The sequence below is a fragment of the Syngnathus floridae genome, chromosome 11, assembly GCF_059516105.1.
Source record: "Syngnathus floridae isolate MCC-2025c chromosome 11, RoL_Sflo_1.0, whole genome shotgun sequence".
NCBI lineage: Eukaryota > Metazoa > Chordata > Actinopteri > Syngnathiformes > Syngnathidae > Syngnathus > Syngnathus floridae.
In genome coordinates this window covers 13326608-13351322 of record NC_142423.1, presented here as the reverse complement: position 1 = coordinate 13351322, position 24715 = coordinate 13326608, and the positions used below count along the sequence as shown (strand labels likewise).

General features: G+C 45.9%; 5 protein-coding genes across 9 annotated transcripts; 4 read left to right on the top strand and 1 right to left on the bottom strand.

Annotated features, from left to right (window-relative positions):
* The first annotated feature begins 1191 nt into the window (after window positions 1-1191).
* Window positions 1192-7765, top strand: draxina (dorsal inhibitory axon guidance protein a). Of its 2 annotated transcripts, none has more exons than XM_088389950.1 (7): window positions 1192-1443; window positions 5963-6359; window positions 6473-6655; window positions 6723-6840; window positions 6950-7042; window positions 7121-7210; window positions 7307-7765. In XM_088389950.1, the coding sequence occupies exons 2-7, from the start codon at window positions 5988-5990 to the stop codon at window positions 7417-7419; spliced, it is 969 nt and encodes a 322-aa protein (XP_088246076.1). In that variant the 5' UTR covers window positions 1192-1443; window positions 5963-5987; the 3' UTR covers window positions 7420-7765. The 2 variants fall into 2 exon arrangements, with proteins under 2 accessions (XP_088246076.1, XP_088246075.1); XM_088389949.1 differs by having other exon boundaries at window positions 1212-1443; window positions 5963-6363; window positions 6474-6655.
* A 349-nt stretch (window positions 7766-8114) lies between these two features.
* Window positions 8115-11361, top strand: agtrap (angiotensin II receptor associated protein). 2 transcript variants are annotated; one of them, XM_088390170.1, is made up of 5 exons: window positions 8115-8274; window positions 8751-8785; window positions 8930-9038; window positions 9153-9363; window positions 11115-11361. In XM_088390170.1, exons 1-5 carry the CDS (start codon window positions 8248-8250, stop codon window positions 11237-11239), a joined length of 507 nt encoding a protein of 168 aa, XP_088246296.1. In that variant the 5' UTR covers window positions 8115-8247; the 3' UTR covers window positions 11240-11361. The 2 variants fall into 2 exon arrangements, with proteins under 2 accessions (XP_088246296.1, XP_088246297.1); XM_088390171.1 differs by lacking the exon at window positions 11115-11361 and adding an exon at window positions 10275-10900.
* Window positions 11362-11738: 377 nt separating this feature from the next.
* On the bottom strand, window positions 11739-22449 carry LOC148391210 (RING finger protein 207-like). Of its 3 annotated transcripts, none has more exons than XM_088390167.1 (18): window positions 22225-22363; window positions 21469-21659; window positions 18102-18234; window positions 17878-18022; window positions 17570-17651; window positions 17391-17466; window positions 17055-17180; window positions 16707-16753; window positions 16109-16181; window positions 15959-16027; window positions 15804-15872; window positions 15609-15715; window positions 14402-14534; window positions 14157-14342; window positions 14044-14095; window positions 13839-13956; window positions 13494-13589; window positions 11739-13395 (listed from the first exon to the last, which is right to left on the bottom strand). In XM_088390167.1, exons 2-18 carry the CDS (start codon window positions 21657-21659, stop codon window positions 13335-13337), a joined length of 1764 nt encoding a protein of 587 aa, XP_088246293.1. In that variant the 5' UTR covers window positions 22225-22363; the 3' UTR covers window positions 11739-13334. The 3 variants fall into 3 exon arrangements, with proteins under 3 accessions (XP_088246293.1, XP_088246292.1, XP_088246291.1); XM_088390166.1 differs by having other exon boundaries at window positions 11740-13395; window positions 14402-14564; window positions 22343-22449; XM_088390165.1 differs by having other exon boundaries at window positions 11740-13395; window positions 14402-14564.
* Window positions 18428-20437, top strand: zpr1 (ZPR1 zinc finger). Its single transcript, XM_088390169.1, has one exon. The coding sequence runs from the start codon at window positions 18589-18591 to the stop codon at window positions 19951-19953; it is 1365 nt and encodes a 454-aa protein (XP_088246295.1). The 5' UTR covers window positions 18428-18588; the 3' UTR covers window positions 19954-20437.
* Window positions 22450-23233: 784 nt separating the features above from the next.
* LOC148391209 (large ribosomal subunit protein eL22-like) lies at window positions 23234-24705 on the top strand. The gene is made up of 4 exons (XM_088389571.1): window positions 23234-23323; window positions 23627-23740; window positions 24004-24128; window positions 24519-24705. The coding sequence occupies exons 1-4, from the start codon at window positions 23312-23314 to the stop codon at window positions 24658-24660; spliced, it is 393 nt and encodes a 130-aa protein (XP_088245697.1). The 5' UTR covers window positions 23234-23311; the 3' UTR covers window positions 24661-24705.
* Window positions 24706-24715: the final 10 nt, after the last annotated feature.

Sequence of the window (24715 nt, the reverse complement as noted above, 5' to 3'; positions counted from 1 at the left end):
ATCTGTTGTGTTCTAAGAATATATATATAAAGCACATTTGATTCATTGTTATTCTCCTGATTCATTTTTCTTTAAAAGAAAAAAAAAAAAGGATGACACTGGGTTTGTTGGTGGAAGTGGATCACAACCGAGGCCGCGCGTGGTCGTGATCTGCCGGCAGCATTCAAGTTTGACATTGCGCCACACGAGGCGTTTGATGCCTGCTGAGAAGCTGCAGGCTGCAAATGTACGAGGGAGCCCACCAGGGGGTCTTCCCTGCTCTTCATCTCGCTCCACACACATAGACAAATTCTGCCAGACACAGGCACTGCCATTTTCAACCAAGATTTCCCATCACAAGTTGGTGAGTATGTGTGTTTTGAATGTTAACATGTTTACTATGACATATGTTTTACACTTAATAATATATATGTAATGAAAAATGATGTTGGCTACTGAGTAATTGATTTACAATCCAGTGGTCCAAGTCTTGGTGAAAATGTATTTGTTGTTTCTCCGCTCACACCAAAGCAGGATTATTATTTGACAAATGATCTACCTTTCACAGATTTGTACAAATATTTGGTCGTGGCTTCATGTTTTCAAAAGAGATGAGCTGCACGACTTGACGTGCAAACGAATTTCAAGTGAAAATGGATTCCCCAATCCGATTGATGGCTTATTAAAACCAGTAAGCGGCCTATGGGTTTATAAAAAATACTTGACAATGAACATTCTTGTGTGCAGACACGCACACACGCATTGCAACACTTGACGCAGAGAGCGACACATTTCTTCCAGCATTACAAGTTGCACTTGTTATCTGTCCACTGCAGCCTTGGCATATTACACTCTTCTTTAAGCGCTTAAAGCAAATTAGCCAATCTGAATAATACGAACAACAATTTGTTTTAGCCAGACATTGCTTAGGCCTATTTTGGAAATGCCAAGCATTTCCCTCCAGATGTTAAAGTCAGTGTCATCTCTCTGTATTCACCATGTAGCCATCTACTGGGATGTCCCAGCATCCACTAGGAGGCGCTCTCCTCTGGACATTCGTGTGATGCTGTCATCTCAGCATCCTTTGCGAGATAGAGAAAACTGTTGCTCATCATTTGAAATCTTTCACTTGGGATATATTTGGAGTATGTCTTCAACGTGACGTCATTTTCTATCTCATCCCCAATCGCGACACCCAGATTGCAATCAAGAAACAAAAAGTCAATACTGGCCTAGCCCCTCCTCCTTCACGGGCGTGGACGCGCTCCCGGGCGCGCGCTCGCGCACGAAGCCGCCAGCAACTCTCGCCGTGTGACTTGTCTTGCACAGAAGAAGCCGCAGCCGTGTCGATTCTATCCGGCGGAGCCCAACCACCAACGACAGCAGCAGCATCACGATTGCAACAAAGGTTGCTTGCAACGACGTCACCACCCACCACACAGCTGATCCGAACAACAAACGCAGGTGAGACGCTCTTTACGTTTTTATGTGTTGTTAAATATCTCAATATTCCAGTAGAGAGATTTTGGACACAATTAAGACAAGCTATCTGTATGCTTATTTGTTTTCCTGTCTGTCGTGCAGAGTTAGTTCATCCCGCATAAAGTTCGGAGTTATCAGATTGTCCTCGTATCCCAGACTGATGAGTTGAACTTCAAAGTAGAAATAATCTAATTTTGACGTCTATCAAATCACAGCATATCATAGAAGAGTGGACCCCCGCTATTCACTGGGGATACTGTCTGGGCCGTCAAGTTAATAATCTGTGTATAGTAATTGATAAACGCATTGGGGGGGAAAAACGATTCTTTTTGGGTTTTTTCTTAACCTCAAAGAATCTTGATGAACCTCAATAAGGCCTTTCCACGAGAAAAAAAACCTCCTCCAGAAAATATATACAAGCATATAAAAAATGGGAGGGGGGTGTCGGAAAATGGATGAATATGCAGTGAATCCCCACCCAACCCGATTTTCTTGAGGTAGGGGAGGTAGTTCAATATGTCCATTGTAATTAGAATATTAGTCACCTGTTTAACAATGCATATTAACTTCATCCACTGAAAATAAACTTCAGAGACTTTTTCAACCAAAAGATACCAATTTTCATATTGTAAAAAAAAAAAAAAAATCTTCAAGAGGGATTGTATCAGATTCCATTCAGATGTAAATTAGCGGGTGGACAGAACATATGGAAATACTACACCAAATAAATCAATACGAGTACAGAAACAAGAAATAAAGAACAAATAATTGTGGTATAGAGATTTCATATTAGTCTTCCCGTGGAAATCTTCATGATACTTCCTTGACACCGATTCCTATTTCAACATGGTTTGCCAGCATCTCGTTCTTTCCGAAGGTGATTTGCGGTGAATAGCCGGGGCGAGTTCCCACAGGGGGAAAAAAAAAAGTGAATTCATGAATAGTGAAGCGCCAGAATGCGATGGATTACCTCTGCGTACCTTTTGGCTTGGCCTTCAACCTCAAACCTGAGAAGCTGCAATGAGTTTTTTCACGCCTCACTTGGGGATGATTGCTGCAGCCGTGTTGAACAAGTGTCCAAATTTCACAGGCAACGAAGCGCAAAGTTTGTTACTGCTTTGGGAGAGGAGGAAAAAAACTTCCACACACACGTTCCATTTTTAAAAAGGCAGCCTTTGCTTTCCTCCTCTTCATATTTCTTCCTCCTCTAGCTCCATCCTTTTGTCTACTTGCCGCTTTTGGCTCGGCGGGGAGCCGCCGATGTCGCTGGTGCATTGGAACTCGCCTTGGTGGGGAGGCTGGGGGGGGGTGGGTGCCCCTGCTGTGCGTGCGTGCACGTGAGGCCCTGCTAAACGCTCGATAAGGGCCCCATGGGGAGCCTGTGCAAAGCTCCTCATCTATTCGGTTTTCTTTGAGTTCCACCCCGATGAAGCCATCCTCTTTTTTTTCCCTTCTTTTCTTCGCTAACCATTTTAACAGCCAATACGCAGTTAATGGCTGCTAAAATAAGCAGCGTTAAGAAAATTGCTCTGCGCCGTTGTGAGTGTGACGGTGTGAGGCAAATTTGTGTTCCAATATTACTGAAGAGCATTGGTTGAACACTAAAAAATGTCTTCAAGGTTTACAAATGCACACTTGTTGGCTCACCTCCAGCCACTCGTGTCATGCCCAAGGTGTGCCTCGTTGTTTCGTCACTCTGCTTGTATTTAGTGGGCTGCTTTTACTCAGTCTCTGTTTGTGCGTTGTTTTAGCTGTTACTTGTCATTGTGTGTTTTTGGTTCCTTGTTGTACAGCATTTGAACCTTCTCATGTTTCATTTTTTGGACCTTGGTAGTTTAGTGTTTTGAAATTGTCTTGGTCTTTACCTAAATAAGATTGGTTACATTACGTTTGTTGAGAACACTAAGTTCTTCTCAAGACACGCTACGTAAGTTGGATGCGCTTCTGAAATAAGTATCATGCCCAAAATGAGTATGGTGGTTCATGGACAACACTAAATTGTCTTTGACGTGTGTGAGGTTGAAAATTGTTGCCGTTAGTGAGCGAGCATCCATTCCTGCTTTTGATTCCAAGTCAGCCAGGATAGATGTTAGCATCAATAACGGATTACACACCTTGAAACGGAGGGTCCGACTATTCGCGGGGTTGTGATGTTGTCCAGTTATACTCAAGTATATTTTGGGATGCAATTACACTCACAGCCAGTAGGCGGTAGATTCACCAAGGACTTTAAGACATTTCATGTTGTGGTGAAAATAAAAGTTATGCCGGGGCAGCGCATGGATGTGAAGGCCCCTCGATCACTAATTACACCTCCTGCTTTTGTACACCGGCAATCACCAGCGCAGCCGTGGCCCCCCCGGATCGGGGGAGGGTCTCTGCTCTTTGCTTCTGCATCCTTTTGTCTGCTGCATCCTTTTGGTTGCTAAGAGAGATCCGAAGAGGAGCAGCAGATGGCTGCTGGAGGTTTTCCATCACAGCAGGCGTTTTGTTTTCTTCCTTTTTTTTCCCCCAGCCGTCACGCCTTCTCATCTTGTCCTCTTGTGCATCTATATGATTTTATGGCACTTCCTCCCCCCCACCTGAAGTGAGCGTCTTTTGCAATTTCTTGCAAGATTAGCCATCACTTCACACGAATACGCCTCCCAATATGACGCTCGTCACCCTAGAGGAGGAAATGGTTGCACTCTTAAGCAAATAGAAGTATGTATGATCTCCACGCTGTCGCCTGGTTGATCTATAACTCAATTTTCAAGCTTTCATATGTTGGGAATAGGCCGTGCACACTTTCCACCTGGCTCATAAAGAGGTTTAGATGCCTAACTGGGGGTTTTTATGACATCTGTGTTGGGAATCCAAAAGAGGTCTCTGGGGAGGGGGGGAGATGAGTGACTGTTACGCTGATGGATAAGCTTGTGTGAAAGTGAAAGTCATCAGTTCCACATCAGCGCCTTGGCCCGGCATCGCCGTAACAGATGCTCAACCTGCTGCTAGCCACCCGCGAGACGCGCTGCTGGAAAGCCACCAGACATAAATGCATCTTTGCTTCATTTCGATTCAAGTGGATTCCATTTCAAATATGGATGAAAACCCTCAATGTGGTCCACTTCAGCAAATTCATGAATGTTACCTGTGTTCATAAAATAGCAGGAGTGGAGGTTACCTGTCATTATAAATCTCATTTACCATATTTTAAAATAGTGCAAACGGCAGCCTCGAATTCGCTGACGGAAATAGTCACCACATTATTTAAGCTCATCCGAGGAAGATTAAAAAAAGAAAAAAAGCTCCCCAAGCCGGTTTCACGTAGCTTAAAAAAGTCCCAAGACCAAAAAGGTGTCACCTCATCGTCTTGATTACCTGACGTCCACTTGCACTTTGAGCATCCCCCAACATGCTTTGCTCTCCACATCCCTCACTGCACACACACAAGCTGCCAAGCAACTGATAAGTCCTTGCTAAAGATTTCCTACTGGATGCGTAATCAACACACACACACCATCATCAGTCGATCAATACTCGCACCGCATTGATTGTCCGCAGCGCCATTTGTCTTTTGAGCTTTACTACACACATTATTATGCAGAAGAAATTCCCAGAATTTTACATTCAGTGCACTTGCATGCCAACTATTCATTCATTTGCATATTCATGAAAATATTAAAAAAAGATCCAATTTTTATGATGCATATTACATATGGTTCAAGGAGAAATGTGATCTTAGTTGAATAAAATAGTATTTTTGGAAAATAGACACTGATGCTAATGAGGCTATAGTTACATTTTCAACAAGATTCTTCTCAGCCTCCTTTTTTCTTGGATCCTGCTCGTTGTTGCCGAGGCCACCGAGTAAACGCTTTCCGTTAAAAGGCCAAATAAAAAGCGCTGCAGATTAAAGGGACAATCGAGTGCGCCCGTCGTTTCCCCTCGGGACAAAGCAATGCAGACATTCTCCGTCCCATTCGGCTTCCGTCACACCTCACTGAAGTGTTGACTCGCGTAATGAAAACCTGGCGAGCTGCGGAACGGACCGTTTTGTGTCGTTTCGCCCACAAGTCGCTTATTTGTGGGAGGAAGCACGAGCGTGTGACCCCGCGTCCACTCGAGATAAATGTGAGACGAAATCCCGGAGGACCAGCCCACGGATAACGGCTGGGACTTTGTGTTCTCTGCCGTCAACGGCTGAGAGTTGTTTTTTTTCTTCTTATCTTCCAAAGTGCCAGGCCATCCTACAATGGCAAGATGGATTGCCTCTTCACTTACAAACGGAGAGCCGGGTTTTGTGACTACAATGTCAGGAAAGAAAAAAAGATCATGTTTCGGAAGCACATCTGTATTGATTTGCTAACCGAAGAGCAGGAGGATTTTCAGAGGAGCTGAGTTTTTGCTGAAGATGATTGAATATCAATTCCTCTTCGATCCTGCCTTTTTCGTCTACAGAAAGCGACACATCCATCTTTGCGCAATATTAACCATGACCGCTGTTTTCTCCTCTCGTCAGGTGGCGCCATTGCGCTCGAGAGACGATGGCGCCCTCCTCGTTCCTGACGCTGGCCCTTCTTCTGGCGCTGGTGTCTTTTTCCCTCACCGCCGATCCTTCCGGCGTCCCTCGCGGCAAGAGAAGGCGCAACTCCGGAGGACGCTCACGGCACTCTCTGCGGGCCGCACCGGGCTACGGCAACTTGCGGAAGGGCCGTGGCGGGACGCCGCGTCACCCGAGCCGGTCAGAGGAGGACGGCATGGGCTTGGAGGGTCTGCGTCCGGTGCGGGTGGAAACGGGGCCGGGCCGAGCCGGCCTGAGAGAGAACCGATTGATGGGTACGCGTAAGGGAAGAGGACACGCCCAACAATCGCAGCTCCGGAAACAAGGGGGGAGAAGGGACAGGGGACGTCATGGACAAGGTGCGTGAGTGCACAATGTTATGCTCATGTGGCAGCTTTCACTCTGTCAAAAGACGATTTCTCCAAATATTTGGACCTCGCGAAGTACATCAGTGGTTTCCGTTTTGCAGGCTTGTTTGCGGAGCCCCAGCCGGGCGTCTTACTGGACCCACCTTCGTCCTCCTCTTTTTCGGCCCCTCTGGGCGACGGTGTCTCCTTAAGCTCCGTGACCTTCGGCTCCGGATCCTCCATGGTCGCCACGGTGACCAACGGAGATCCTCCGACGCTACCCCCGGCCTCCACCGATCTCCAGGTGACCCAAAACAAGCCGTCGAAAAATCTGATCAACATTGACGTTCGATCGGTGCTACTGCCACCAGTTCGGACGGGAGAAGGGACAAGGCGAGGTGATGCCCACCCTGGACATGGCACTCTTCGACTGGACCGACTACGAGGACATGAAGCCGGTGGACGCGTGGCCGTCCTCCAAGAAGAAAGGTCCGGCTGCAAAATCTTGGCACAGGCTTTCCATTTGTTCAAATTCTGAATTCATTTTCTCGAAGGTTTCGACGAAACGGTCTCATTTTGTAGTCATCTCCCTCCCCAGACAAAAGCCGGAGTAAAAACGTCAGCAGCGGAAACGCCACGGCGGCCTCTGATGACATCGAACCGTGTGACCACCATCTGGACTGTCTACCCGGTCAGTCGCCATCCGACGGCAATTTTCCACCCGTCGATCTTTGCTGGTCATTTCAAAGGTTTTCTTTGCCCGCTGAAGGTTCATGTTGCGACTTGCGCCAGCACGAGTGCCAAGCTCACAACCGAGGCTTGAACAACAAGTGCTACGACGACTGCATGTGTGAGGAAGGTGAGGATGGAGCTGGACTGGCTATACCCAAACTGATTGGACGCCAACATCCTGTACACTCCTTTTCCTTCAATATTTCTCTCTCTGACCTCACAGGCTTCCGTTGCTATGCTAAATTCCACCGCAAGCGACGCGTGACGAGAAGGCGTGGCCGCTGCGTGGTGCCCGAGTCGGTCAGTAGTGACCGAGGGGGCTTCATCACCGTCTGAGGAGGAAGAGGACGCCGCGACGCACTCGAGGAAGACGCCGACTGCGACCACTCGGACACGGGCGACGAGTGGATGTAAACGGGCAGACATTTGCAAGCACAAGGGAACGTCAAACCCATAACCCTAACCCCCCAACCTTAACCCAAGTGTAACCCAACCCAACCTGAATATCATCTGCAAGGTGATTGCTAATAACAAATAGCATTTGTATATATGAAGTTGAACTCGCATCATTGCATCAATTTTACTGATCCGCTCTTAAAATATTGCTTATTTATTTATTTTGTGTCTTGTGCTTCTACAACCTTGGTCGCGTCCAAGATTAAACTATTTGTTGTGTAACAAATGAGCAGTGGTCAAAATGTTATTTATTTATTTATTTATTTATTTAATTTAAAAAAAAAAATTCATTTATTTATCACGTATAATGAACTAATTCCAACATTTTTCTTCTAGGAAACAATGTAAATTTAAACAAGCCATAAAATGTTTCAGGTCACATTTTATCTTTTTTTTTTTAACTGGCGTACAGAAAATATGTCAAAATAATAATATTTTATAATAATAAAATATAAATAATAAATAAAAATATAATAATATTTCTATTTTCATCAAAGCAGGGAAAAGAGTTATGTTTGCTGAGTGGGTGGGGGTGAGTTGGCGGAAGGCTGTTGCGAGAGTGTGCGTGTGTCACATGGGAAGTAGTCAGGGTGCCGTCACATGGTTTGTGTTTGCAAGCCGAGGCTGACAAAGAAAAAGACAAAGTTTGTGCGCTGTGCCGTTCTTTATTTCCAAGCTCTCAAGTAGCTTTGAGCCCTGCTGCCTGTTATGGAAATTCCTGCCATCAATCTAAAGGTGAGTCTGCTTTTTCAATTCTTGTTTTCTAATCCCGTGGCGCCTTTTAGAACTTCAGCACACCTAACAAATAATAATTTAAAAAAAAAAAAGCATAAGTTTTGCTAGTGTGTGTTTCGAATGAATTAAAAGGGATTCAAATGGGCGTGACGAGAAGACAAATGAAAGGTTGTTGATGGCACCTCACTACGTCACTGCTGGGTAGGGTTTACAAACGACGGCTTGGGGGCCCAAAAGTGAATCTTTGCGGCAATCAAATTAATTTGGATCATATTTCAATCAGGCTAATAATATTGAAACACTAAATGTTTTTAATTGTTTTACTTTGGAGTCTCTGTGATTTCTTAAAAATCCTCCTGTTGTTTTGTGCAGGTCAGTATCATTACAGTTGGGCATTTATTTTTTATATATTCTTTTAAAAATAGTTATTTATTTTTATTTTTTTTATTGCTAATTGCAATTTCTTTGCCTGTCAGGCCATCGTTCTGGTGCACTGGCTGCTTACAGTCTGGTGAGTGAACACGCTTTTCTTCACAAACTTGAGGAATTTCTCCCCTTGTCGACCCGCCATAGGTCACCAAACACACACACGCACACGATATTGGTCTATGCTGTGTGAGTGTTCAAGTGTGTGTGTGTTTGTGTGCGTGGCCAGGGGTTGCATGGCGTGGCTGCCCACCTCGTTCGCCTGGGGCAACTTCAGCGTGCTGGCCGTGGGTGTGTGGGCCATCGCTCACAGGGACTCCATCGACGCCGTGCTGATGGTGAGCGTGATCCTTCAAAATGCCCAAACCAACATGTGGCCTCTTTGGTTTCAAAGTTGAGGTGATGAGGTTGTAACTCAGTTGTACGTTCTCTCTCTTTTTGTCATGTGCAAGTTTCTGATCGGGATGACGATGACCATCCTGACGGATATCATCCACTTTGGCATCTACTACTCGCTGAGTGAGCTGGCGTCGGAAAAGGGACGAGACGTGTTTCGCTTCAGCGCCGGCATGGCCATCCTGAGCTTGCTGCTCAAGCCCGCTTCCTGCTTCTTCGTCTACCAGATGTACCGCGAGCGAGGGGGCGATTACAACGTCAACTTTGGTGAGTTCTTGGTGGACTTGGGAGCGAGTGAAGGCCTTTGAGATGGCTGCGCTATTGTCACGCTGTCAGACTTGATCATTTACAGTCACAAGACTGTAAATGGCATGAAACCACGTGAAGCCACTTTGCCACTGTGGAGACACAGCGTGAAACTATCATTGCAGGCTCGGAAATTGTTTTCATCCCGCAGCGATCGATAAAGGCGAATCCATCTTCGGAAACAAAACAAGTGCATTTGGCTTGAGGCTTTGTCAGATATTTTTTTTTCAATTTAGTGGTGTCAAGATGAGTTGTTGGCAGTATTAGGTTTAGTGTTGTGGGAGGGCTTAGCATTGTCCTCTTTCAACGGACACATTCAAAGCTAAGCGGTTTTCCACTCTCACAAAGCAAAGTTGGAAAAGCAGGCCAAGTTTTTGCCCAGCTGAATATTTTGTCTTTATGTGGCTGATTGAACCGCATATTGATGTTCTACACCGACGCCAGCCGGCAGACTTGAGATGCTTATTAGCTGCGCGACGACTGATGTGCCTTTTAATTGGCGCCCCGCCGCATCCAGGAGCATTTAGGAGTTCCCCGCAGGCCAAAGCGCTTTAATGGCCTCGCAATCAGCCGACTTCATCTTAACAACACTTCAAATGTGACATCAGGTTTATACTACACACAAATACAGAAAATGTTGTCTTGGAAAAGCAACACCCAAAAACACCCATTTTGTTTGCATTTTAAAAAAAAGCACATTTCAAAATGAACAAAAATATTTGTGTGGACGTGAATGGTTTCATGTGGAAGATTCTCCAACCTTCTTTCCTCGCATGCCACATTCTCCCCGTGTGTGTCTCGTCTGGGAATGTTCTCACGTCCTCATTTGTCTCCTCCTCCCTCCCTACTCCCCTTTACCTTTGACCTCTCAGACTTAGAGACCTCAGTGGACAGTCGCTGCACGACGGACAGTGCTGACAGTGCATTTATCGGCCGCCGCTATTGACACCCCCCATCCCAACCCCCCCTCACTCTCTCTGCCAATCATCTCCCTTCCATTCCCCTCTGCACAGGAAGTGAGCTCATGAACAGGGAAGGACAAAAAGGACACTTTTTAGTTTCTCTCTGTCGTTTGTTTGTGTATTTATAAGTGTGTGTGTGCGTGTGTGTGTGTTCTCATCATGTATTATTCATGCCTCCAATCTCCAGATGCCCTACATGTGTGAATATTTGCATAGTAATCATAATACATTGGTGCTTTTAAATACAAGTAACCTGACTTAAGTTTGTTTTAAGATACGAGTCGTCATGCGGCCAACATTTTGGTTTGAAGAGGAACTGAAAAAATAGTCTTGGAGATATTTATTGCCAACCCTAGTTGAAGTTCGCTGCTAAACGAAACACATAAAAAAGACAATTACACCTTTCTGTTTAAAGTCCGCTTAACAAATGATGCAAAACAACATTTAGATGGACTATTATCTCATCAGTCAATTACTTTTATAAAGTAACATTTTATTGAATGCTATATTCACTTTAAAAACGCTTGTTGTTGTTTTTTAAAAAGAAGCTTTGAACAGATAAAATGCATTTCCATTCATCTCTGAAAAGTTACTGATTGAAGGCATGTCCCGCTTTGCACGTTACAATAAATGTGATAAGTGATGATTGCAAAGAACAACAAAAGAGTGCAAGTCTGTGACAGTGTGCCTTCATTGTCTTGTCACGATGGGTGTGTATTTACCCCCCCCCCCCCCCCCCCAACCTTGTAGGTTTCCCTTCCATGAGCCGAAACAGAGAAGCGTACCAATCCATCGACCCCCAACAAGACGCGTCCACCAGCACCGCCAACCCCTTCAACCAGGCACAGGACGTCAAGCCGGCTCGGGCCTACTGACGCCTGCACGCTCGCACCACTTATCTGCTATGATTCAGGTTGTTGCTCTTATTATTTTCTAAGTGTTTTCACATCAATATTGTTCATTGCATTTTTATTTTAAATAAAGTTTTGTAATTTGCCGTGGCGCTCGTATGTGGGACTTAATCGTACAGTCTGCAGTCAGTTTGTTAGGCACATACATACACTTATTATTATTTATTTTTTTAAGCATGATATTTTTGTACCCTCAAGATCCATTGGGGAGATGAAGGACATGAATGTAGAGGTGGGGGAAGGTTAGCAAAAATGAGTTGTTGATTAATAAGAGCAAGCTCGCACCCGTGACTCCTCTGAGTCAAGGGCGAGCGCGCGCTCGTGGCTAATTGATGCGCGATCCCGGAACAGCGAGTCAATTTGTTAACGCCGGCCGCCATTCTCCCCTGAGATGTTTGCGTGGAGTGTTCAGCAAAAGAAGGAAAGACCTCATTAAGTTACGATATCACGTTTTAAACAGCACACATATTTTATGCCACCGTTTGTGTTTTATTTTGATACAAGCATAAGCAAGCCTCACATCATAATAAATAGAAACATTGAATTTTCCATGACCATAATGTCCACAACGTTTGGGGGGAAAACACGCTACACACTAACCCTAAATCATATTCATCACAATATGAAATTATAGGGAACAAATAAATAAAATACATCTTAAAAAATCGATATATTTGTCCTTAAGTTACCAAAAAAAAAAAATATATATATATATATATTAATGCGCTAACGTGATTTTTCTTGTTTTCCTTAAACGTTGAACTACTTGACGACTTGAGCAACTACTATCTGAAACTATTTCAGTCACTTGAGGGCTTGTTAGCGTGATTTAAAAAAATAAAGGGCTGCTCATTATATAATTATATGTGTGGGTTTTTGTTTTTGCTGTAATTGTATTCTTCACTTTCCTTGCTGACCTAAATTCCCCTTCGTGAAGATGATTAAACTTTCTCTTTATCTTCCTTCTCCATCTTTAATGCTCAATTAGGGGCTGAAAACATGCAATGTGGCTTCTCACTTGCCCCCGAAACTCTAAAACGGAGCGCCAAAAATAAACTTTCCCGTGGCGTGAAATAACCTTCCGAGCGGGAGAATAATGAAAAGCAAGTTGGTGGACTGTCGGGTCGGCGTGATGAACGACCTCGGGGAGGCGACGCGCGAACGCGGTCGTTTGTTACCGGCCTGTCACAAATGTATTTTTAATGAACGTGCACCTCGGACCTTCTCGGCGCTTCCCTCGGGCGAAACAACGACTCGATATTTTCCCAACTTCATGAAATGTAAATAAGTTTTTTCCTCCCATTAGTCACGACTTTATTATTATTATCCACAAGCAGTTTGTGCGCCTTTGACAAAATTATGAAATGCATGAAGTAAAGCTATGAGACACAAGACTAGTTCGACTCAGCAAAATAAAAATTGAGTAAACCAGCCATAAAGTCTCAAGAAGCTGTACCCCAAAACCCACAGCAAGTTTTATTTTGGTGTCATCAATCCCAGAGGTCATACTTTGACGATCTCCTACGCTTTGATTCTATCGGAATCATTTTCATGGGGAAACAATTTTAACTTCAAAGTTGGCCTTGTGACATTCCACAGGGTTGATATTAAGTCATTAACACTTGGCCCCTTCTGAGCGGAGCGACATCTCTTCCTTCGGCCACTAGAGGGCACTAAGCTACTAGTTATGGTTGATGACATCCTGTTGCGTCACTCTTTCCAGTACGTGTTACCTGGTCATGTCTTCTCCGGAACCTTACGTGTAGGTTGTATTGCATCGTCAGATTTACCCCTGTGAGTTGTCTCATTTAATTATGATTTGTGTGTTCCTAGTGTTCTCTGCATGTTAAGTTTATTATGTTTGCAGAGCTCCTTCATCTCTGTCAATTTATGTTATCTGACATTGAGGAGAGCGACAATGAAGTGCGGCCCTGACATGGCCACTTAGCGCCGACACGCAAAGTTTTCTCACCCGCTGACAGACCCCAACCCCACCCCTCCCCTCCCAGCCTTGCTGCTCGGGGATTGTCACGTACTCCAGGTTTGGTACGAGGTGGTGTCACTTGAGCATGAGCGGGCGGTTGCTCCTGTCCTGTTCTGGGACGCGTGTCTGCTTGTCACTGTTGACAAGAAGATTTGCTCGGTGAGGCTGCACATTAGCTTTTGTTGGGCCCCCAAGCTTCATTCTGGAGCTGTGCAGAATGGACTTGGGTTTTACCTGTCTTGACTCTCTGTTGCCATTGTTGTGCAATCTTCGTAAATCTTCAACATGGTTTCAGTGCGGTCATCGCGGCATTCTATGGGCTCCTGCAGCCTACAAAATATTGACGAAAATAAATGTTCGTGACGTGCGACACTGGAGAATATCTTGTTTTTGGATACGGAATGATAATTTAAGTCAGGGGTGTTCTACTCTTTTTTTGCACATGATGCCAACTCATCTAATTGTTGACATTTAATTCGCAGAGGATGAAGAGAAAATCAGTTCATGCCTAAAGAAATCAATATTTTTGATGGATGGAAGGTAAACATTGTGGAAGATACGTGAAGCTTAATCCCCCACCTGGGTTCCAGTCGCTCTTTGACCTTGGCGATGGAGAGGATGTAGGGGCTGATCTGCCTGGCGATGGTGGTCAAGTAGGAGTTCTCCTGCTTCAGCTGCATCAGGTCGTGAAGCTGGGCTGCAAAAGTCCAAACGGAACAAATTTTAACTATAATTACCGACATAAATTCTTGTGTGGAGAAAAAGTCAGTCAAGCGAGACAAACCTTCGTAGATCTCCTGCTCGTTGGTGACCCTCTGAAAGGTCTCGTCCCAAATCTGTGAAAGGAAAACTGTGACAAGCATGTCAAAGTGAAAAGCTGGAAAAGATGAAGACAACCTCTTCAAACATGGCCCTCATGGTCTCCACTGTGGTGTATTGGGACGAAATCTGGCTGTCGATGTGCAGCGAGCGGTCCATTATCTCGCCCATTTGCTCCGTGTTGATGATGGAGTGGTGCTTGGTCAGATCTCGGTGCAGCTCCTGGACCTGGTCCTTCAGGCTCTGAATCTCGCTCTGAAGCGTCTGCAGGCACGGAGGGGCATTTTAGATCTGTCACGGTTGATGGTGGCTAAGGCGCTCACCCTGTAGGAGTTCTCGTAGTTGTTGCAGTGCTTGGTGAAGGGCGTCTCGCGCCCCTCGGCCAGCAGCACCTTGGTGCAGATGTTGCGGTGAGACGTGGGCCTCCTGCCGAACACGGAGCCGAGCGGCATCTCACTGAGAGACATGGAGAGAGGCGACTGCAGCCTGAGGTGAGGTGAGGTGGGGAAAATATCGATCACTGCTGCTTTCTTTTGGCACGCTCGGCCATTTCACAGCAACACGTGAGCACCAGTACGGGAAAATGAGGCACCCGGTCAATGGCACCAATTTGGTGGAACGACCCTTAAAATCAAACAATTTACAGATACAGTTTGATTTTGGCGGTAACTTGGTACTGATGACCCAGGTTAAACTTAAAATCAAATCGATGATCTTTTCGAGGAATTTCTGAGGATGCCTTGCACGGAAAACAACGTTTTGAATTGCATCTAAACATCATCAAGGAGTAGTCACGCTCAACAGGCATTCCGGCATTCAAAGGTCAAGAGCGCAGAGCGACAAACATGCACAGCGGCAACTCACGCCGATTTATCGATCAGTCGTCACGGATGCTCGAAGACGAAAAGCTGCGCTAAACACACCGAGCCAGACTCCCGGACGCGCCGCACCGCGCCCAGCTCTTAATAAATGCCTCGCCCGCCCAGTGACATCAAACGGCCTGGAACAAAGCTGCTGAGACGTGCCAACTCGCAGATTAATTCCAGAGGGTTCTGTGAAATTACGATAAAAATAGTCGCGGCCGATCCCCGGGCCTCTCAGCGTGTTGAATGGTGAGCGTCGTGATGGAATTACACGTGGAGAAGGACACAAAGTTGAAGGAAGACTTATTTGTTTTCAATCCTTTCTTTCTTGCGAGAGTGCCAAAGTAGAAATACTTGGTTGCTGTGTCCTTGAATTAATTTTTCACCTCTCTTTACTTGAGTATCTACAGTTCGGGTGTCTTTGTACTCACTTCAGTGGAAAATCGAAGGACTTTTCGCACTGTAATTAGCAAGACGCTGTCGACAAACCAAAAGCATCGGAGTGACTGTGTTAGCAAAGCGCCAGTCGTCACTCAGCCTTTGTAATTGCAAACCTTTTGGGGGATTGCGAGTCGGGATGCCTCGCAAAGTGCCAAATGTTCCCGCCGCCTCGTCGGATTTCCCGGAACAATCGATGCGGAAAAGGCAATGTCGGAAATGACCTCACCTCGTGGCCACGCTGGAAGAGCCGGCCACCGAAGGGGCACGGCGCTGGCCAATCAGGAGCAGCGGCTCCAGACAGCGGGCAAACTCGCTGCGGTAGTCGGTGTTGATCTGATGGGAAGGTGGACGCTATGCCGTTACGGTGGGAAGATTTCAAAGCAAAATGTTTGCATCAGACATCGCTGGACTTTGCACTGACTTTGCTGCTCTGCACCGGTCTGAGGCGGTGGGGAAGCTTGACGATCCGCTTCAGTCGCTCCATCAGTTGCTGAGGAGCAAAAAAACATCTTCATCCAGCAGATTGAATGGGCCCACGTGAAGACTACTCATTGGTAATTTGTGGAAATCACTCACGTAACCCATGTCCAGAAACTCAAACATGTTGGCTGAGCTTAGAAAGGCTGAGCATGTGACCAGATGAACCTGCAATCACAAATGAAGAGTTTGAAGTTTTTAAATGGGAGGCTTCAAGATGAGATTACTCTTGGTGTGTGTGTTGACTACCTGGAGTGTTGGCAGCAGTGAGGTGAGGTGTGAGAGCTGCTCTTTGAGGGCTTTCTCCTTCTCCTCGTGTTGGCTGCAAACATATTGCTATACATTAGTGATTTCATTTGGGTGTCTTGGGTGTTCAGCCCTCGCAATATTCCATCGACAGAAATCGTTTGATAGTGGTCATTCACGACTCTCAAATCAGGATGGAATTGATTCTAAAGCTGGAACGATTAATCGAATAATTTTTTTAATGACAGCACTATGATGGGGCGCAATTGTGGACGTGGAAGTTAATCTGTCAGTGCTCTCCTGTAACTTGCACTCAGGCCCGGCACGTAAATCGCAACCCAAATAGCCTGGATCGGCCTTCCAGGAAGCGACCGGCCAGCCGTCGGTTGAGCTGGACCGCTTCCAGCCAATGGCACAAAACATCCGCAGGGCGCAAACGAATCATTTTCCTCGCAACCCGAAATGGTGGAAAAGGTTTTGTTCAACAATGTGATGTTTTGTTGCAAATGGACGCCCATCAGTTATCTTTCACTTGTATAAGGAATACATTTTAATTCAACTCTTATCAGTTTACGGTAGTTTTATTTTGAGTCTGTTGTACCTCTGTGCAGTCTTCAGCAGAATCTTCTTCCTCTCAGCCAGTTTTTCCTGCAAAACACAAAAGCATACACTGCTCGGAAGGCTCAACACATTCTCACAAGTGTGAAAATATTCAGTGTACTGCGCTCTAACAATGGTCATTAGTCTCGGTTGTCTCACAATTAGCTCAACAGCGACCTCCAGTGGTCGCAGCGTGACATTTTTCTTTGGCGCACGAGATTAAAATTACAGTCCATTCATTGCATTGTCCACATTGCTAAAGGGGCCATTAACCGCCTCGCATTTCTAGATGAATCCACATTTGCAAAAATGTGTTTTGGTTGCACTTGAGATGGACTCACTCGATTACCTGCAGACTGTTGAAGAGAGAGCAGATGGCGCTTTCCTCCTCCTCCACGTTCAGACACACTTCGCCTATCATGGACCTCAGCAGGAAGATGGCCTCTCGGGTGGACGTCTGCAGCTCCTTCACCACCTGCAAGTAGAGGCTTTTAAATTATTACACGCAAGTCCAGATGGGGCACTAACAAATTCATTCAAATGGATTCTTGGCGAGATGAAGCCCATGTCTGTTGAGATAGTATCGGCACACTTTATGAGTATCGAGTATGGAGTCATTTTTACTTATACTCAAGTGTGATTACTTTTGCCACCTGAGCACAGCTCTCAATGCCACCTCTCTTACCAGCACGGCCTGGTCCAACATTTCACATCCTTGCATGTAGGCCGTCTCAATGTCAATGCAGTGAGTGCGACTCTCCCTATGGCACACACACACACACCGAGGGAAGGTGATGTCAGATGATGTCAGAATGAGGACAGTATTGCGTCATCAAATCGGTTTTGTGCGGCGTGTTCACTCACACTTGCATATCTCTGAAACACTTAATGCAGAGCATGGACTTGTTCTCGGTGGAGAAGAGGATGTAGGGTTCCTCGTGCAGAACTGGCAACACATACATATTCACTGAGTTTAACTCAAAAGTTCCAAATGACTGTTGAAGCACTCATGGGAAAGACTGCATATTTTATGGAATAAATATTCCAATTGAGGTTGTAAATCTAGGTCAGTGCTTCTGATAGTTGGGTCAGCGGAGAAGGCCTTGTTGGCCTTGACGTCCCACCACTGCCAGACTCGACATCATGGGCGAGTTTTCCCAAGTGTCACTCACCACATTTCCTGTGCTTGGCTTTGCTGCGCTTGGACAACGTAACAATGTCGTGGTGGGCAAACATTCGGGCCTTGTGTGTCAGATCCCTGCAGGCGCAGCACAGGGGCTGGTTACAGGTGTTGCAGTAGAACATCATGCCTGTGTCCTGAACACAAAGCAATGTTGGAAAGATCACAATCAGAACTTGTGACACAAAAATATACTTTTTTGTTGTCACTTTGAACCTTTTTGTTGCTCTCCTGGTCGCAGTTGGCACACTGTACAATCTCATCAGCGTCTGCGTTGTTGTCCACCAGGAATTTGAGCAGACGGTCTTCTGGCGGGAGGCTGTTGTTCCCCTTTATGATGGATAGATATCTGCAAAAAGTGAAAAAACGTCTAAAAGTAATCAAATCATCTGATTCCTATACAGTTGAAAGTTGAATTCAGTGCCAAGAGTAACTCAATTTTGAATTTCTAAAGCACTTAATAAGTAACAACCAACAGTGGAAAAAAGTAAATACATATCAGTTGCAGTACTCGGAAAAATCTGAGGAGGCAGCAGAGGCTTCACAAGTCGCTCACGCCGAAGAAGAAAATGCGGAAGAAGCCGTGCAAACGTCAAGCTCGCGTGTGTTGACGGTGTGCTTTCTAGAACTGTCCTCCGGCTCAGCGTCAAACGACATTTCAACCATATAAGCCAGCGAGAAAGATTTTCATCGACACAACGAGATGTCTGTCATTGCCCAAGAGCACGTTCGAGGTGGGAGCGTCTTCAAAGACCTGAGCGCCGACGATGAAGACTGGCAGCCCACCGAGATCGAGAGCTTGTGCATGAACTGCTACCTGAATGGGACCACTCGTTTGCTCCTCACCAAAATCCCCTTCTTTAAAGAAATCATCGTCAGCTCGTTCAGTTGCGACAATTGCAGTTGGTCTAACACCGAAATCCAGTCCGCGGGGCGCATTCAGGAGCAGGGCGTGTGCTACACTCTCAAAGTCACAAGTAAAAGCGATTTAAACCGCGAGGTGGTCAAAATGGACAGTGCGACGACCAGGATACCCGAACTGGATTTCGAGATTCCTCCGTTTTCACAGAAAGGTGCATTAAGCACCGTGGAGGGCATTCTGGACCGAGCCGTGGCCGGACTAGAGCAAGACCAAGCGGCCAGGCAGGAGGCAGACCCCGAAGTGGCTGACAAAATCCACACATTCATCCAGAAGCTGAAGAAGTTAAAAGATGTAGAGGAGCCGTTCACTGTGGTGATCGAGGATCCGTCAGGCAACAGTTTTGTGGAGAACCCGTTCGCCCCGCTCAAGGATGAGGCCCTGACGGTATCATCGTTCCGGCGCAGTGTGCAGCAGGAGAAGCAGCTGGGCCTGCGGGCCGATGACGAGCCGGACGATGAGCCCCCGCCCGGTGACGACCTGGACTCGATGCGGAGCGAGGTGCTGGTCTTCAACACAAACTGCCCCGAGTGCAACGCGCCGGCCTCCACCAACATGAAGCTGGTTCAGATCCCCCACTTCAAGGAGGCCATCATCATGGCCACCAACTGCGACGCCTGTGGCCACCGCACCAATGAGGTCAAGTCGGGCGGCGCCACAGAGGAAAAGGGCACCAGGATCATCCTGAACATCACCACCGCGTCCGATATGACGCGGGACCTGCTCAAGTCAGAGACCTGCTCGGTCTCCATCCCCGAGCTGGACTTTGAGCTGGGCATGGCGGCGCTGTGTGGCAAATTCACCACGGTGGAGGGCCTCTTGACGGACGTCAAGGACCTGGTGGTGGCCAAGAACCCCTTCGTGTGCGGGGACAGCGGCGACTCTGGCCGCGCACAGAAGCTGAAGGAGTTTGGCGACAAGATCGACAGCATCATCGCAGGGCAGATGAAGGCCCACCTGATCCTGGACGACCCATCCGGCAACAGCTACCTGGAGAACGTGTACGCGCCCGAGGCCGACCCGGAGATGACGAGGGAGACGTATGAGCGCACGTACGAGCAGAATGAAGAGCTCGGGCTGAACGACATGAAGACGGAAGGCTACCAGGATGACACTGGAGAAAAGACAGCGCCGCCCCCAAAACCTTAAATCTCAGATTTACCTCCAATCTCATGTTTGTGTTTTATGACATCACGTTTTTGAGGCGAGCATGATAGCAGGATAATCTCAGTTCCATTTGATAGGGCGCTCTGCTTAGTTACTATTGAGACAAAGCAAGGCCACTCGTTGACAACTTTCAAGTTCTAGCAAATAATATATCGATGAAATACTCGGACCAGCTTTCCATGATCATTATTCATTGGCCAGGAAGAAATATTTTAAGGGCACTCAAGGATTCTGTCTTGTTTTAGATTTGCCAGCATCATTTGTCAGAAAAGCATTCAAAGTGGAAAAACTCAACTGGGCACTTTAGTAATTGTGTCAAATTTTATTTGGATGCCCTGCTGATAATTTTGGGGACCGTTTGAGGCTGCATACCCCACTGAAACGAATGTATCATGTTTCAAAGATAATGTGTTGACATTGAAGTCCAAAATGCTTTTCAAATAAAGGTGTCATGATGTTATCAACATTTGACGATGGCTCATCTTTGTATTCCCGTATCAATCCAAATTGATTATAGAACATATGAACATTTGATTGACATACCTGATTATTATAGTTTGCGGTGGTGCGCAATCAATGCGAGTCTACAAACAATATTAATCCTGATTCTAAAGAAGTGTAAAGTTGACCAGAAGACCATAACTTTTACTTTGATATTAACGGTAAACTCATGATCACGCTCAAGACTTTGCCTCACACGGCGTGACCCCGGCCGGCCTGAAGGTTACTGTACCATTTCATCGGAATGAAATGCATTGCTATCATGTGACCGCGTTTGATTTGCTGTAAGCTGCTGGCTATGTTGCCAAATGCCGCTACACTTTGTTTTTGCAGTGTGACTCGTAGAGCTAAATCTGAGACTGGGACGACCCCCCCCCCCACACACACACACACACCGACTCCCCGAGCCCGGCAGCTGTTCTGGCTACTCAGGCCTGACTGAGCGCGGGCCAACGGAAACGTAGAGCCGACACTCACCAAAAGCCGCAGAATTTTCCCCCAATGGTCCAAATACAGCACAACCAATACGTGAATCCCAGCGGACGGGGGCGAGCGTGGGGATGCTGCGCTCGGCTCAAATTGCATCATTTGTGTCATCATGCTGTAAGTCAACAATCAGCCCTTGACCTTTGACATCTGGCTGTTAACACTTAATTCATTAGACTTCAAGGAAGTATTGTTCATGATCCATGCAAGTGTAGTACGCTTTGGGTCAATTTTGATGAGAATAATCATCTATTTAAGTTGATTTGTAATCTACAATTTTATCTTAAATGACACAGTAGTTATTGTAAAAGTATATAAAAAGTCAGTTGTGAATTGTGTGTGGATTTGGGAACGGAGACTCTCCACACTTGGTTGGGAAAAGCTTAGATAGCATTTTTGATTAGCCATTACATCTCCAGTGGGCAAATATTTGTGGAATAAATCATTTTTAAAATCATCTTGTTATGATAATGGTGATTTGGACTCCTGAGTTACGCTTGGATCTCTTACCCGCAGAGGGGGCAGCTGAGTCGACTGTCGTTGGTCCGGCCCAGCAAACATCGGGCGCAGAAGATGTGGTAGCAATCCAGCAGACACGGCGACTGATACTGCTGGTGGCAAAGGTGGCACACCAGGGGGTGCACATTGGCGCAGTCCACGTTGCACAGGTTGTCCAAATTGCTGACAATCCCTCCGGCCATCTGTGATGGGGACCCACAATGAGTCAGTGAGTTTTTCTTCCCTTCCCTTATCGGGTGCGTTCCATGTCAGATTTATAATTGAATCACAGCTACGTTCCTCCCTTTGTAATGTTGGCAAACCTGATGTCACAATTTGGCTAATTTACATATTAACTGCCCCACATCAGGTATCTCCATCCATGACTTAGAAGCTGGCCTAGGTGAAACACCAGAGCCACTTTCAAGCTACAGCTGAACTACTCACGTCAAAGCTAAGCACAGCTAATGACAAACTGATGCGAATATAAATAGATATATAAAATGTAATATAAATATTATATAAATATGTATAAAATGTGGTGGTTCACAGCCCTGCAAGTGACTGGCGAGCAGGCCAGGGTGTCCCCTGCCTCTCGTCTCACCGGGCCGTAACAAATTCGGTTAAGCGCTTTAGAAAAGGAATTGCAATCTCCTTCAAAAGCCTAGAAACATGTTTCATACAGTCGCAGCTAGCTTGCTGCTAGTGTAGCGGGAATCAAATAACTCCCACAGCGATTAAAATAAACAACAGGGGCTGCGCTCTTACCTTGACATGGGATCAGTGCTTTCAGCGCGAGAAAATCCACGGACGAAACAAAACAAACCAGCTCAGACGGAACAAAGCCAAAGTGTCCAGCGAGCGCAAAGGCCAGCCGCTGTCTTACCTTTCAGTGGCGCTATCGGCCTGCCCCCCCACTGCCCCCCTCAACAGGAATGACAACAATGCTTCAATAGTAGGCCCTCGGGCCGCCTCTGCCAGGCAGCTGACGGCACACACCTCATGCCACCACCCCTTGCTGACACCCTCGCGCCACCAAAGTGCAACAGGGAAGGGGCATACAAGTGACGAGGACTCAGTCCAAGTGCACGTGGGGTGCCGATGAAGGTGTGAAAATGACATCGTAAAAGCTAAACAGTGGAACGTCCATTCGGCCAACGCAATTTCTCCTGGTATAAAAAAGCAATTGGCGGTGAACTGCATATTCAGCATTTGTGAATTTGCCAGATATTTATGGAGAACAAGGCCATGTCTAATAGAAAAATATGACTTTGGTGTTGGATTGTCAATACTATTCCCACAATGTATATGGCAATGTATAAGGGGTCACCATGGGGTCACCACCACGCAAGGATCACATAATCACAGAAGTAACCCACAGGGGTGTTCTAAAAATAGCTCGGCAATGATATTTTCTAGAAGTGTTAAAAAATCATTTAAAAACATGAACACTAGTCGAGATTTGTGAAACATTGTGATGAATCATTAACATGATCAGTGTCTTCACAAAGATGAATGACAATACAGTATTAACAATAACACACACACACACACACACACTATTAAGTCATGTCAAATTTATTTATTCACAAGCCCTCAGATAACAAATGTGTTATTTCATTATTATTATTATTATTATTATTATTATTATTATTATTATTATTATTATTATTATTATTATTATTATTATTATTATCATTATCATTATCATTATTATTATTATTATTATTATTATTATTATTATTGTTGTTGACTGAATCGATCACCGAGTCATCGATGCGAGCTGGCTATCGCAGGCAGGTATGACACGTCGTGCGCAGCGCCCCCTACTTCCTTTTCGCTGAACGTGTCAGCCATGGCGCCGATTGTGAGTACTTGGGCGACCAAACTACCCGCACGCGATAACTCAATGCTCACATGTTTCCTCACCGGAAGAGTATGACAATATAGCCGAATGTCTCGCCTGCCAATCGGGGTAGTTTTGTCACTACTCGGCGTTTTCGTTTCGCGGAGGTTGTCCAAAATGTTATTGCTAACGTTAGCTTAGCAACAGCTGCACCCAGTCAGCCTATGTGTTGCGTAGCGTGATGATTTTTAACGAAACAACTTATGCATGTCTTCTTCAGCTGTATTTTGTGTACGTAACTGGCTGCATATTGTGTTTCATTAGAAGAAGCATGTGATGGTCAAAAAGACCGGTGGCAAGAGGAAGAAGCAGGTCTTAAAGTTCACGTTGGACTGCACGCATCCGGTGGAGGATGGCATCATGGATGCTGCCAACTTTGTGAGTTGACCTCAAAATATGTTCTTGCCAAACAGCTGTAACAGGAGCTACTCCAGGTCACTGTCTGAGGTCTAGGCGCCAAAGTGATTCAATAGGAAAGTGATAAAGAAGAAATGACGCAATTAGTCTGCTGGATGTAAACAAGTCGGTCCATCATGCACACCCACCCCATCCTCTGATTTTGCTAGGTGAAGTGTGTAGTTACCGATGATCATGCCTCACATCAACTGTCCCACCATTTGCTGTCATCCTTCCCTCAACAGGAGCGATTCTTGCACGAGCGCATCAAAGTCAACGGCAAAGCGGGAAGCCTTGGCGGCGGCGTGGTGTCCATCGAGAGGAGCAAGAGTAAAATTGCCGTCAACTCTGAAGTTCCCTTTTCTAAGAGGTATGTGCGTGTTTCTCTACAAACAAGAAATGTCATCGACACCTTTTTGGTGTCGAACGTGATTACTCCATTTATGACAGTTGTGCCTGCTGAAATCTGAAATGATGATTGTGTTCTTGACAGCTTTACAATCTCCAAAAGAAAGTCTGGAAGTGAGTCAAATTCAATGAGGATTGTTATTGTCTCAATTCTCATGACGTCTTTTGCTGTACAGTGCGTTCTTTTTCCGCTAGAGGGCGACACACAACAACGTTTTGTTTTTATGCCCTTCCCCAAACTGCAACTAAACCTGGCTCTGGAATGTATAAATGCAAGTCAAAATGTGCCCCCCCCTCCCTAATTTATTGCTGTTGTGTCACAATATCTCCTATTTGGGGGTGCACCTACTAGGTACCTCAAGTATCTGACCAAGAAGTACCTGAAGAAGAACAACCTGCGGGACTGGTTGCGTGTGGTGGCCAACACCAAGGAGAGCTACGAGTTGCGCTACTTCCAGATCAACCAAGACGAAGAGGAGGAAGAGGAGGACTAAAGCCGACGACATTTTTAATAAAACGTCCCAAAGGTGGAAGCGTAATCCTGCCTTT